General features: G+C 41.9%; 1 protein-coding gene and 1 non-coding gene across 2 annotated transcripts; both read left to right on the top strand.

Annotated features, from left to right (window-relative positions):
* The first annotated feature begins 1,561 nt into the window (after positions 1-1,561).
* On the top strand, positions 1,562-1,754 carry LOC149855795 (U2 spliceosomal RNA). The gene has a single exon (XR_016438602.1). It is a non-coding gene; the product is annotated as a U2 spliceosomal RNA (small nuclear RNA).
* Positions 1,755-10,988: 9,234 nt separating this feature from the next.
* On the top strand, positions 10,989-13,282 carry HESX1 (HESX homeobox 1). Its single transcript, XM_090022510.1, has 4 exons — positions 10,989-11,187; positions 11,402-11,607; positions 11,930-12,031; positions 13,002-13,282. Exons 1-4 carry the CDS (start codon positions 10,995-10,997, stop codon positions 13,098-13,100), a joined length of 600 nt encoding a protein of 199 aa, XP_089878636.1. The 5' UTR covers positions 10,989-10,994; the 3' UTR covers positions 13,101-13,282.
* The last annotated feature ends 931 nt before the right edge of the window (positions 13,283-14,213 follow it).

Genomic DNA, 14,213 nt, shown 5'->3' with positions numbered 1-14,213 from the left:
AAAATTGTAACTCCATTCAAAATGCAAAAAGTGGGGGGGGGCTAGTCTGTAGGACTTCCAGAAGGGCCAGGAATTTGTGAGTGGAGTGAGCAGGGGTGGACCTTGCTGCCAAATTCTCTGCTATAGAGACCTGATGAGCATGTGTATCAGCCACAGGGGGCAAGGAATGGCCATGTTAACCTATGTGCTCCCATTTCTCCTGCCACTGCACTTTTCCTAACATCTGGTCTGATTTGTAGCCCAGGAGGTTCTTTGCAAGCCAGATTCAGTCCATGAGAAGCTCTCCATTCTGGATTTGGCTTGGGGGCACAGGTGACTTTGACACCTCTGAAACAATATACATAAACATAAAAAATAAAAATCACAACTAAAAAAAGTTATTAGGGCTAAAAACAAAGCAAGGAAACTTTTCTCCACTATTCAATCATTTGAGCTGTAGAAAAGACAGCATAAAGCAAGATTAGAAAGTATGGTAAGTCAGTTAATGGAGCTAATGATTAACTAATGTACAGTATTTTCATTGTTATGAAGAGTTTATTTGATCTTTGTTTATATAAGATACAATGCTTTTGAAAAACAGATTAAAGGAAAGGTAAGCAATGAATTGTGAAACTCCTGAAGTCCTTTGGTAGAGTGTGTTACATTTTGGTTTGGAAGATACTCAGAAGTCAAAGAACTTGGGTTCAGTTGTTTTAATTCCCTGCTCGGCCACTGATGCACCATGTAGTCTGAAGCAAATCAGATGGGCTTGGCCCACTTCCTTGGAAGAATGTCAACCAAGGAAGGAACAGAGCAGGAAGAAAACCAAAAATGCAAAAAGGAGCTGTAGCTGTAGCTGTAGCCCAGTGTTTGCCTTGCTGCCCTTTGGAGCCCAAGGTCCTGGATCCAAGCAAGACCCCTGTCTGCCTGGGGCAGTGCCCTAGGTTGGCCAGTTGTCACATGCTTCCTTGCTAGCTCTCTTGCTCAGATTTTCTGTTTTTTGGGGGTTTGGGGGATTTTTTGGTGGGGCAAGGGTTGACTGATCTCTCAGACATGAGGAACCGGAGGGGAGAGTGCACAGCCTAAGTGTTGTTTAGTTTTGGGGATGGGAGGGAGAAACTTGTGAGTTCAAGGTGGACTGCCTCCATTTCTTGCTGGCTAAACATGCCTGCTCTGTTCTTCATACAGGCATTACACTTTTACTGCTCAGAAACCAGTATATACCCATAACCGAGCAGAAGTTCAGCACACAGACAAGTTTAAAAGTGCTAGAATCTGGTCTAAGATTTGCCCCTCCCCTCAACGAAGGATGTATGTGTGTTATGCTTGCTAGTGATCTAAACTGCTGAACTATGCCACTTACAGAAAATTGCATAACAAATTAATTTTATCTTTTTGACAGAAACCAAGGGCAGATAAATATTAATTTTCTACATTTTTTAGGGGCCCTACAGGCTGGATAGAATGGCCTCACAGGCCGTATCTTGCTCACCCTGTCTTAAACCCACCTTACCAGTGACTCAGGGGTATAAAATAGCAGTGCCTAGTTTCAAAATAAAGGGCTGGAGTGTCTCTGTTTATCATACTTACCTGGCAGGGGAAGCAGCGTGACCACGTAGGCGAGCTCCCCAGGGTAATTGTCTCTGATATGTCCTCCATAGGAGGTCTATATTGAGCAGATTCTTTTTGGTATTGGGTGGTGGAACCGGAGCGTGCTCCATCCACTCCATGCATTGACCTGGTATTACAGTGCTTCCAGGACCGGTGCAAAAAAACAGACAAAAAAAAAAAGAAAAAAAAAAAAAGGCTACATCCCACCAAAATTTTGTTTTGGGCCCCACGTGTTTAGAGAGATATAACAATTGTAGTAATAGCATAGGATACAGATACAAGTTGATATCATGCAACTACTACACCTGCACAATTGTTGTAATACACATTGCAGAACCACTTCAGTTTAACCTTGATTCATTCAGAGTCAAAGTTAGAATGATTTAACTCATTCATATGACAACAGGATCATACAGGCATAACAGTTACGGTGTAACTGTTTCCTTTGTATTTGTTTCTCTAAATTAATAGCTTACGTATTGAATTAATTTAGATATGCCATGTACTAGCGCATAGAAAATTAGGGTTGGAAAGGACCTTAGGAGATCATTTAGTCAAACCCCTGGCTCAAAGCAGGACCATCCCCAATTATATCATCCCATCCAAGGCTTTGTCTAGCTCGGTTGTAAAACCTCCAAGGATGGAGATTCTACCACCTCTCTAGGTTACCTGTTCCAGTGCTTTACTACCCTCCTCATGAGAGAGTTTTTCCTAATATGTAACCTAAGCTTCCCTTGCTGCACCTTAAGACTATTTGTCACAGTGTAGGGTCCCCAGGGATGGTCATGATATCCCTGAGCTATAACATAACAATAATGATGGGGTCATGCTCTGCCTTTTTAAGAAGGCAAACTTCTCCCCTAGTCTAACTTCCTACTCAGCCCAGTGTACCTTATGAGTCCTATAGGCAACAGACCAGACATCTCAGGGCAGGTCTTTCATGCAGGAGCTCCTTCCCCTGGCAGTTGCCAGAGAACTACCTCCTGCCAGTCCCAGTTCTGAAGCTTATATGTGCCCAAGGCCTTGCCTTCTTCGGATCAGCTGACCACATGAAGATGGCAGCTAATTCTTTCATTAACTTATAGCTCAGGCAACCTGAAGCTGTGAAGCTCTTCCTAGCCTGTAGGGCTCTCTGGCTAGGCTGCTTCTGCCCTTAAAGGAGCAGGCACGACTTAGTGCCCTGTGACAGCATTACTCATGATTTGTAATTGTTACACAAAGCTTTCCTTTTTGACTTCAGTTAACTAATGACAAATTAGTACAGTTGACAAGGTTGCTTATAGTTGAGCCAGTCTATGTATTTTATACACTATTACAAGCTTGAAGACATGTTTCCTTAGCATGGTTCAAGATGGTAGCAAGTGAGGTCAAGGAAGAAGAGTTTTTGTTGGTTGTTTCATTTCTTTGTTGCTTTAAATAACAACAGTTGTTTGTTTGGTTTGGGTTTTTTTTACTGCAGATGGAAAATAAAAGTTCTTAGATCTGTGCCGAGTAGAGAGAACTATTCTGCAGCAAAAACCACACATTCAAACAGGCTTGGTACTAGAAGGTAGAAATTCGGCTTGGCTGCACAATGAGTTCAACTGGCTCAGAGTTCTGCATGGTTTCATTGTTAGTAATGAAATGGACTTCATGCAACCACTGCTTCCCCGCCCCCACCCATCAGCATAAATGCTTAGCAGGATTTGGTTGGCAAGCCCTGCCCTGCGCCTGAATTCCTGACCTCACTACTAGCTCTATGGGCCACATGCTACAGCTCCACAGGCTGTATCTGGTGTCACCCCACACATAAAGCTAAAATTAATAGGCATTGTATTTTCCATAATCATTGTCTGTCAGTTTGTGACCATTTTTCCTTGTTACGCCAAGACGCGCCTTGGTGAACAGAGCATCTGCAATCGTTTGCTGTGTCCCCCTAATGAATGTGTAGGCGGCCACAAGATCACCTCTCAGCCTTCCCTTGCAGAGGCTGAAGAGGTCCATGTCCCTCATTCTCTCCTCATAGGGCTTGTCTTGTAAGCCCCTGACCATACGAGTGGCCTTTCTCTGGACCCTCTCGAGTCTATCAACATCCTTCTTGAAGTATGGCGCCCAAAACTGAACACAGTACTCCAACTGTGGTCTGACCAATGCTGCGTAGAGGGGAAGTATCAACTCCTTGGTTCTATTTGTCATGGATCTGCTGATGCATGATAAAGTGCAGTTAGCTTTGCTGATGATTTCATCACATTGATGTTCATCCTGGAATCCACTGTGACTTCAAGATCCCTTTCCGCTTCTGTGCTGCTGAGAGGGTCACTTCCCAGCCAGTAGGTGTGCTGTATATTTTTGCACTCTAGGTGCAGCACTCTGCACTTGTTCTTGTTGTACTGCATCCTATTGTGTACACCTTGTGTACACTTTTCTAACCTGTCCAGGTCTGCCTGCAGTCATTCCCCCACAATTTAGTATCATCCACAAACTTGGACAGAATACACTTCATACCCACATCCAAGTCACTGATGAAGATATTGAAGAGTACAGGTCCAAGGACCAAACCCCATGGAACCCCACTACCCACATTCTTCCAGATCGATACCAATCCATCTACTACCACACTCTGGGTGTTACCCCTAAGCCAATTTACCACCCACCAGACCATGTAAACATCTTTGTCACAGCCTCTTAATTTATTTATGAGAATAGAATGAGATACCATATCAAAGGCCTCACTAAAGTCCAAGAAAATGACATCCACCTCAACTCCTGTGTCTAAGCATTTTGTGATCCTGTCATAAAATGAAATCGGATTGGTCAGGCATGATCTACCTGCTACGAATCCATTCTCGTTTCCCTGCTGCATTATTTTTCCCGCTGGACTCCCACAAATATGATCTTTCAGAATCTTTTCAAAGACCTTTCCAAGGATGGAGGTGAGACTGACTGGCCTACAATTACTCGGATCCTCCTTCCGCTCCTTCTTGAAAATAGGGACCACATTGGCCCTTTTCCAGGCCTCTGGGACCTGACCTGAGCACCATGAGTGAGCACCATGCATGCTCAAACGGCCATACCAGTGGTTCAGCTATGACACTGGCCAATTCCTTCAGTACTCTCGGATGCACTCATTGTCAAGCTGCTGACTTGAACACATCCAGTCCATCCAAGTGACTGTACCAAGTCAGCGTCAACAGTTGATAGGCTGGTGTCCTTTGATGCCCATCTAAGAACCCATTAGGACACTTATTTTGACCCCTGTTCAAGAACACCAAGGCAAAAAACTCATTGAAGAGCTCAGCCTTGTCCCCGGTGTCTGTCACTGATTGCTCCTTCTTGTTCAGTAGGGGTCCTTTGCTGCCCTGCACCTTCCTTTTACTCCCTATGTACCTAAAAAAAGACTCTTTGTTGTCTTTAATTTGTGTTGCCAGCCTCAACTCTGTAGTTGCTTTGTCTTTTCTAACTGCCTCCCTGCAAGTGCTGGCCAAGTAGGTATACTCCTCCTTGGTATCTTCTCCCAATAATTTATTGTCATGAAATCAGTTGTCCTGTTTTTAATTAAGAAGTTTTGGTTATTCTTTACTATTTATAGTTAACTTATAATAAGTCCTCTCAGCCTGGAACAAGAGGACTTCATAGAAATATTATGATTTTATTAGTGATTTTATTAGTGCCATTGTTTTGTATAATATTATTAGAAAATGTTAATTTTGAACAAATCTAGCACTAGTAAGCTGTGGACACTAGATGGCAGCATCAGTCTTGTTTCAGTTCTTTGAATACCAGATTAGTTCAGCTGAAACTAGTGGTGACTTTTGGCCTATTTAATGAAAATGTGGGGGCTGGGATGGTGTGGGTGCTGATTGACAGTTCAGATAACGCAAGTTTGAAGCCATAGTAGAAGCACTACCAGTGCAGCCCTGTCACGTTCCAATGAATCTGTGAATTCTGCTAAATGCTTTGTCACAAAGTCATGAAAAGATTAAAATGTTCTTTGGGAACTACCAGGAGTATGGAAAATGCACATTTTAGTGACTTTAAAAAAGGAAAGGAGAGCTGCTGCTCAGGACTGTGGGGCAGCTGTTAGGCTGTGATTCTTGCATCTGCATGATCTTGTAATGATAAAAATTAGCTAAATTACCATAATTTGGATTATGAATGAAGCAAAGTTAAAGATGAAACAGTTTTACTACACTTACATCACTGTCATGCATACGTAACATTTGCATCCTGTCACGTTCTAGCCGTATTCTTTGATACTGCTACAGTTGTTGCGCTGGTTCATACCACCACATTCTGTTTCCCTATAACATCATGAAAAGTCTGGTGCAGAGCACCTTCTGTAGAAAGCTGAGAGTGTGTTGTTGAAGGTTCTCATTACCTTACATCAAGGATTTTTAACCTTTTTAGTCTAAGTACCCCCGGCATCCGGACACTGAGTGGCGGGAGAGGAGCGGCTGAATTCCAGGGAAGAGGATAACGTGTGGCTGGATGCCAAGCAGGGGGGGTGGTTAGCATTATGCTGAACACTGGGGGAGGGGTAGCATGTAGCCAGATGCCAAGTTGGGGGGCATTAGCATGCAGCCGGATGCCAAGCAGGGGCAGAGGGGACGAGGGTTAGTGTGTGGTTGAACAACGAGCAGTGCGGGGGTGGGGAGGTGCACAGCCAAACATGAAGCAGGGAGATGGGGGTGGTGCACAGGTGGGTGAGGAGAGAGCACTGCTACTTCCCAGGAGCAGGCCCAGGGCAGGGCAGGGTGGGGAAGCTCACCAGGCTGGGATGAGGGCAGCGGGGCCGGGAAGTTTACTGGGCTGGTGTGTGAAGGCACCAGCTGCTGTGTGCAAGCTTCCCTGCCCCACAGAGGGGCGCCACTGCCCTCACCCCAGCCTGGTGAACTTCCCCGCCCTGCCCCAACCCTGCTTCTGAGAGGTGGCAGTGCTCCATCCCCACCCACCCAGGCATAGCCCCTAGGACCAGTCCAAGTACCCCCAGGGGTACACGTGCCCCCAGTTGACATCTCCTGCCTTACATACAAAAACAGGCAGAGAAAGGTCTAAAATATTAGTAGGCAACCGTCAATCCTCTGAATCATGGTGTATGCATAAGAGGTCTAGTCACCAAGACGGTTGACACATACGCCTGGGCAAGAGTATGGAGGAGTGGAGGCTACCCACAACCCACTATATTTCATAGATTTCATATACATTAGGGCTGGAAGGGACCTCGGAAGATCATCGAGTCCAGCCCCTCGCCCAAAGGGCAGGAATTCAGCTGGGGTCATAAGATCCCAGCAAGATAAGCATCCAATTTGCTTTTAAAGTGTTCAGTGTAGGTGCCTGAACCACCTCCGATGCAGACTATTCCAGACCTTGGGGGCTCAGACAGTAAAGAAATTCTTCCTTATGTCCAGCCTGAAACAGTCTCGCAGTAGTTTATGACCGTTTGACCTCGTCATCTCTTGGGGCGCTCTGGTGAACAAACGTTCCCCTAGATCCTGGTGGTCACCCTGATAAACTTATAGGTGGCTATCAGATCACCCCTGAGCCTGAGGTTTTCCAGGCTAAAGAACCCCATGGCTCTCAGCCTGTCGTCATAAGGTCTGTTTTTCTGACCTCTGATCATGCGCGTGGCTCTTCTCTGGACTCTCTCAAGCTTCTCCACATCCTTTTTGAATTGTGGAGCCCAAAACTGGACACAGTACTCCAGCTGCAGCCTCACCAAGGCCAAGTACAAGGGGAGAATGATGTCCCGGGATTGATGCAAGCCAGCATTTTGGTTACTTTACTAGCCGCAGCATCGCATTGCAGGCTTATGTTCATCTTGTGGTCAACAATGATCCCTAAGTCTCTTTCTTCTGTAGTGCTAGCCAGTGTAGCACTGCCAAGCCGACAAGGATGCTGCAGATTTTTCCTCCCAAGGTGGAGAATCTTCCATTTTTCAGTGTTAAACACCATCAGGTTCTTGTCCACCATTTGCTGAGCCTGTCCAGGTCAGCCTGGATCACTCGCCTTTCATATGGTGTGGATACTTTGCCCCAAAGTTTGGTGTCATTGGTGAACTTGGCCAGTCCACTCATGACTCGAATGTCCACATCATTAATGAAGATGTTGAACAATATGGGTCCAAGGACAAAGCCTTGAGGGACCCCACTGGTGATAGGACACCGTGAGTGACTGCCATCAATTACAACCCTCTGGGTCCGATTACGGAGCCAATTTCCCAGCCAGCGGATCGTGGTGGACCCACTTTAACTATCCCCTCTTTAGACCTCTAAGACAGAATCCAAAGACCAGACCAAATCCAGACTCTCATTTCCTTGTAGCTTCTGCCAGAAAGCAACAGATAAGAATTGCAGACTAATGCCTCAGTAAGGGGACATTTCTATTAGGATGATGTCCAGGGATCTGGGTTTTCCATTTCCCACAGAAAATCCGAGAAAACCATGAATTTCCCATGGATTTCCCGGTTTAGCAAAGAGTGCTTCAGACTGGCAGAGTTCCAGAGCTATTTGGAAAAAGGGTGGGAAAACCCCCAGCCCTGTCCAGAGGGAGAGGGAGAGGAAGAGGGAGCGGGGGAAGGGGGTGGGGCTGAGGCTTGCACTCACCCAAGGCGTGGATTAGGCTCACTGTTCATTCCTGGAGCCTGTAAGGTAAGTGGGGCTTGGGGATTGCATGGCAGGGCTGGAGGCGGAAGCTGGCTGGGGGAAACTGACCGGAAGGAGCCAGATTGAGAAGACAGGGGTTCGGAGTATGTCCCTGTGCCTGATCCCAGGATCAGGGCTGGGACGGTGAGGGCAGTGGTGCTCCTCTGTGGGCTGCACTTGCACTGCCTGGCCAGACAGGGGGCTCACATGTGGCACTGTCACCACCCCACGCTGCTGCCACTGCTGTGCCCTGCACTGCTTTGCCACGGCCAGTTGCACATGCAGCTCTGTGGGTAAGCAGTATGGCAGTGGTGGTGTGGGGTGGTGGTAGCTCCGCTTATCTGGCTGTCTGGCCAGGAGATGCATCTATGGCCCTTAGAGGGGCACCGACGGGGTGAGGAGCTCAACCGGCTGTGGCAAAGCAGCTGTAGGACGACCATCCGTGGCAAACTGCATCCAAACCCCCAATCCCTTCTGGCTGGGCGGCACATATGTGGCCTGCAAAGGGGCACCCCTGCCCTTGCTCACCTGGCCCTGCTCCTGGGAGCAGGCACAGAGACACACTCCCCATCCTCTATTCTCAATCTGGCTCCCCCCGACAGACCCTTCCCTTTCCTCTTTCTCACCCCTTCCCCTCATACACACTTACCTGCTGGGGCGGGGGGTCTGTCTGTGCCTGTGCCTGCATGCCTATCTCTGTGCCTGCATGTGTGGAACTGGGGGATCATTGTGGGGGGAGTGAGGGACATCAGCAGGGTTGTGGGGGGGACTTTAATTTTAATCACAGATTTTGGGGGTTTTAATCAGAAAATTTGTGATTTTTTTTATCAGGGGAAACTAGGATCCCTGATTTAAAAAAATGTCCCTTAGCCTTTCTCCATCCAAGGAGTACCCACAAAGCAGTGAGCTAGGGTTTTGAGGTGCCCTATACTCTCCTTACTCTGGAGGTTGCAATAGTATGGTATTTTATAGGAGCTACCCCTCCACAAATAGCCCTACCACATTGCCACCAGGCACTCCAGTCAGATGCAGTTTACGGTCATACCTAGGTCTGAAATAAACAAATATTATGTATATCATTAAATGGTTATGTTGGTGAAGAAACTGCATCTAGAAACTGCTAATTCAGTACTTGGCTTATAACCACTGATTGCCATCTTTCTTGATATTGCTCCTCAAGTAGCCTCTAAAGGACTAAGATTTAATTATTTGATTTTTTTTTTTAAATAAATGCAACTATCAGTTTTTAACTTTTACAATTCATGTTTGTAAAACCATCTCTCAAGTCAGTACTGAAATTCTGTTTTTATATGACATTTTAACTAAGTTTTTAATGCACATAGATCTTTAATTTCTCAGGATTTCCATGTTTCTAACTGCATCAGAGTAGTTGTTGCATGTTTTGTGCGTAGTGGGAATTTTATTTAAGCAGAATTAATCCAAAACTTCATATATCAAATTTTATAGTGGTAGAAGAAATCAGCAGAGCAGAGAAAAATACCAACAGGTGGGCCAGATTCTGCCCTTGAAAGCACACAGGTCTGTATAATGAGCTATCCATTCCATTGCAGCATACATCAGGACTTAATTTAAAAGTTGGCTTTACAATGAAAAGAGACTGGAAAAATATATTATGCATAAAGATAGTCTTGTACTAGAAGCTAGATCCAAACACTTCTGCATGCTGAGGGTGTTTGGAATATGAACATGAATCCAGATTTGAATTTTATACAAGACACAATTCCTTATAATGGGCTGATTCACGAATCCAGCTTCAAACCCTTATGGACTATGAAACAGTGGCTTGAGCTTCTCTCTCTCTCTCTCTCTCTTTGGTTATTTAAAATACTAGCAGTGCTGATTGGAATAAGCTCCCTTTGGTTTAAAACAAACAAACAGGAGATTATGATGAACAGCTGGTAGCAAAATATGCTCTCACTTTTTTTAAGCTACAAATTAGGACACATTGACTCCATTAATTTAAAAAAGTTTTTACAAGTATTTAAAAAGCTGGTAAGAAGTTTTCATGTATACCATCTTGCAAGAAAGCAATATCAACATTATTTTAATACAAAAATGAAGCAAATGAATTTGTGAATTATTTATTTTAAATACTTTGTGCAACTGTTCCTGTTAACTAATCCAGGCACTTGGAAAGCAATTACACTGAGCTTTGACAACATTGCCAACCCACTGTAGTGTGCCTTATGCCAAACACTATTGTTATTTTATTGACCACGTTCACCATTACATATGCATATGAAAAAACAGAGGCATTTTCATCAGGATTACCCTAATAGCATTAAGAGATTATTTTTTAAATTTCCTTGGAAGAAAATTCACTTAAATGAGATTAGTTATTACTTGACTGGTTTCCTATCATACTGCTATGTTTAGGTAAGTGGAGTCCATTAGAGTATAAAGTTCAAGAAAAAAATGATTTTATACATTAATGATTTCAAATAAAAGGGAAGCAACTATATTTGTGCATAGCTTCTTTTGAGAAAGTTAAGTCGATGTTCTGGTTAGAAGAGATAACACTTTTTTGTCCCTCCTGGTGGCCCCCTAGTGTCGCCAGTAGTTGCTAATTACTTGAAAACAAATAAACAATTAACTCCTCCTGCCTCTTGGTGGGAGAGTTTTCATTGACATGCTAAAACTTTCTAATAAAAGATTTTAATTAATGACATAGCAAGCCCAACCCCCTTGTCAACACAGTTATAAGGAGAAAATGCAAGGAAATGCAAGTACAGTTTGTGCACCACATATACTGAAGGTGAAAGAATGGCAAGTACACCATTACTTTCTGCCAATACAGCAGCATCTCAGAATTGCCAGAAAGCATCTGGTTCCATGGAAAATAAAGCCACACATTCCTCATTTTCCATTGAAAGTATCTTGGGATTAGAGCAGAAAGATGAAGGCATTCCAGCTGCAAAATCTCAGAGACCATGGATAGATACGTGCAACAACTTAGGTAAGCCAGTAGCTTCAATTTCATATTTGCAACATGGTCAAATGTATGTATTATTGATCATGTATTTCCATAAGTATTTAAGTACATTTAGACATATCCACGAAACATTCAAGTACTGTTTATTTTGTTACAGGATTACATTTTAATACTAATATTTAATTGAAAACTATGTCAAATACAGAGCTGTTAATTTTAAATTCTATTTTTTTTCTAGTTTTAGGAGAAGATGGTAACCCACAACTGCAGCTCTCTGCCATTTCCTGTGAAAGGCCATTACTGCATGCTAACAATTACCTAATGCAGGAGGAAAGAGTTTTGAAATGTGAAAAATATTTCTCAATTACTGAAAAGGTGTCTTATAAAAGAGAACTGAGCTGGTACAGGGGCAGGAGACCAAGAACTGCTTTCACTAGAAGTCAGGTAGGGTTTCAATTACCTGTTTATAAATACAATACTATGTATTTTCTTATGTTCATAGTAAAACACAATAATTAGTAGGAAGCCTGTAATGACTGCTTAATAAAATATTGTATCCCACTGTATGAAGAGTAGCAAGATGTGTGTGTAATTAAGGGCTGGTGTAAATCCAAAGTACCATCACTTATTTGAGCTGACTCTCACTGGTGTGTAATTTTAGAATTTGTACAAAAGTTTGTTTGGAAATTCTTTTACTGTAAAATTGTTGTTATATAGCATAAAGTTCAAAATCGCTTTTAATGCATTGTTTGTTTATTCTCCTCAGATTGAAGTGTTGGAAAGTGTTTTTAGAGTGAACTCCTATCCTGGCATTGATGTCAGAGAAGAACTAGCTCACAAACTAGATTTAGATGAAGACAGAATCCAGGTAACTTGGGGAAAAAAATCAGAATATTTCTGTTATCACATGGATACTATCTTCTAATTTATTAGGTAAATGATAGCAGCAAAAATCTGAGTTTCAGTGACTCTTATGTATCTTAACGAATTAGTACTTTTTAAATACTCATTATGCTTGCAGTGATTTGTAGCAGAAAAGTCAAGGAAATTCCCCCTCCCCCCTCTTAGTATTGATTTGACATTTAGTGATACATTTATTGTTACATTTTAGTGTCATCATCCTTCCATCTACCATAAAGCATTCCCTGTAGTGTTTCAAGTTTGAAACTCTTTTTAAGTTGTTATAAACCATGTCAGTAGTGGGTTTGGAACCAAATTTGAAAATTAAATTGCTTGCATTTATTTGAAGCTAATACAAATAAATCCAAGCAAGCATACTGATACTATTCAAGAGATTTTGCTCAATAAGGTAGGTTGAAAACAAATTTAAATCACATTTGAACTTATGTATTATTTGGTTGAGAGCCCAGTGTACATGGGTATTTTAAGAGCCCAAAGTCAATAGAATTCATCCTGTTGACTTCAGCATGCTGTGGATTGGTCTTTTGTACTTTCTCTGAAGTCAATGGAAGGTTTTTTATTTACTTGCACAGGAACTGGATCAGACTGTAACAGGTTAATACTACAACTAAGTACTTTGAGACATTGTGTACCCTAGACTCCCAGTGACAACTTAGTTCAGATTGCTCAGTATCTTCAGTTTTGCAATATGGAATAAAACGGTTTATTTCTCTTTAATTTTGTTTGGCTAACATCATTAAAATGACTACAGATTACTACCAGTATATACCTGCATTTGCTGCTTTGAAATTTGTGTTTGGCTTCTAAGCTGTCAGAATTTTTAAATTATTTTTTAGATTTAATCCACATATTTCATTTAAAATATTAAAGGAAAATCTATCAATTTCAAATAAGTATTCCTTTTATTTAAATTTCAGATTTGGTTCCAGAATCGTCGTGCAAAGCTGAAAAGATCCCACAGAGAATCTCAGTTTCTAATGGTAAAAAACACTTTCACATCCAACCTACTAGAATAGGAAGAAGCCAGATGGTTCACCATTATGCTACTTTGGTAAAACATGAGTTGTTACTTGCTATTCATAATTTGTATTAAATACTGATGATGTAGTATTTTTACTTTGGAACTTTACATCTGGTTTTGAAAGGTCATCAGGATTTTCATTCAAATAAACTGTAAATACTTTACTATTAGATGATTCAAATTACAACTGCACTTTTTGTAAAAAATGCTTTATATTTTAATAAATATTTTCAGAAAAAAAGAGATATTTTTGCTTTACAAAGAAGGTTGCTGCAATACTTCTTCACATGATATAAATCAGTCTAGCTTGATTCAAGACAGTGGACTTGTATCACTTTAAACCAGCTGAGGATTTGGTCCTTTGAGGTTGCTGATTTAGGAAAAATCAGCAGGAATACAAGAAGAATGTAAGTGGCTTATTTTATTTTAAAAAACACTGCTTACTTTGAAAGGTAAAGGTTTGCTTTAAAAAATAATTATGCAAAACATTACTGCTGTTATAGCAAATTTTGATTATATATATATTACTGAAATGTAATTACATTTCCCCTCCTGCTGATTTTACAGTGTACCTGTGGACTATTTATGAGTGACAAGCAAGACATTTAGCAGTAAGGATGTGATCATTTGTATTTTAGCTAAACAATTGACCAGTCTGAAAATAAGTTTAAAATATCATAATTTTTTGTAATGTTCATATTATTATTCTTGTACGTATAGCTAATGTTTGCCTAGTTAATTCTTAATTAACTTTGATCCCAGTGCTTCCCCAATGTTTTTGTCCCTGTGAATTCTTCAGCCTGGGAGCTGCTGAGTGACCTCAGAACAGACCAATTTAGAATTATTATCTTGTATCATTTATTTATTTTTTTATATAACTCATAACAGGGTGATACATTTTCTATAAGTGGTAAAGAATTATCAGATGATGCACGAAAAACAGGGATCTTGGTATTTGTCACTGAACAAATCTGAAAAAAGGCATGGAACCTACTAATGAAACTTAATTTATTTCCCATCACCCTCACCTAGGGAAGTAACTATGCACATGCTTAAATATATCCCTATCCAGCTAAGAAGTTGAGCACATTGATTTTTATACACAGAA

This window comes from Crocodylus siamensis, chromosome 11, assembly GCF_052110815.1.
Source record: "Crocodylus siamensis isolate JL-2025a chromosome 11, ASM5211081v1, whole genome shotgun sequence".
Classification (NCBI taxonomy): Eukaryota; Metazoa; Chordata; order Crocodylia; family Crocodylidae; genus Crocodylus; species Crocodylus siamensis.
Note: the sequence above shows the minus strand (reverse complement) of the source record. Positions and strands in the feature narration are given on the sequence as shown.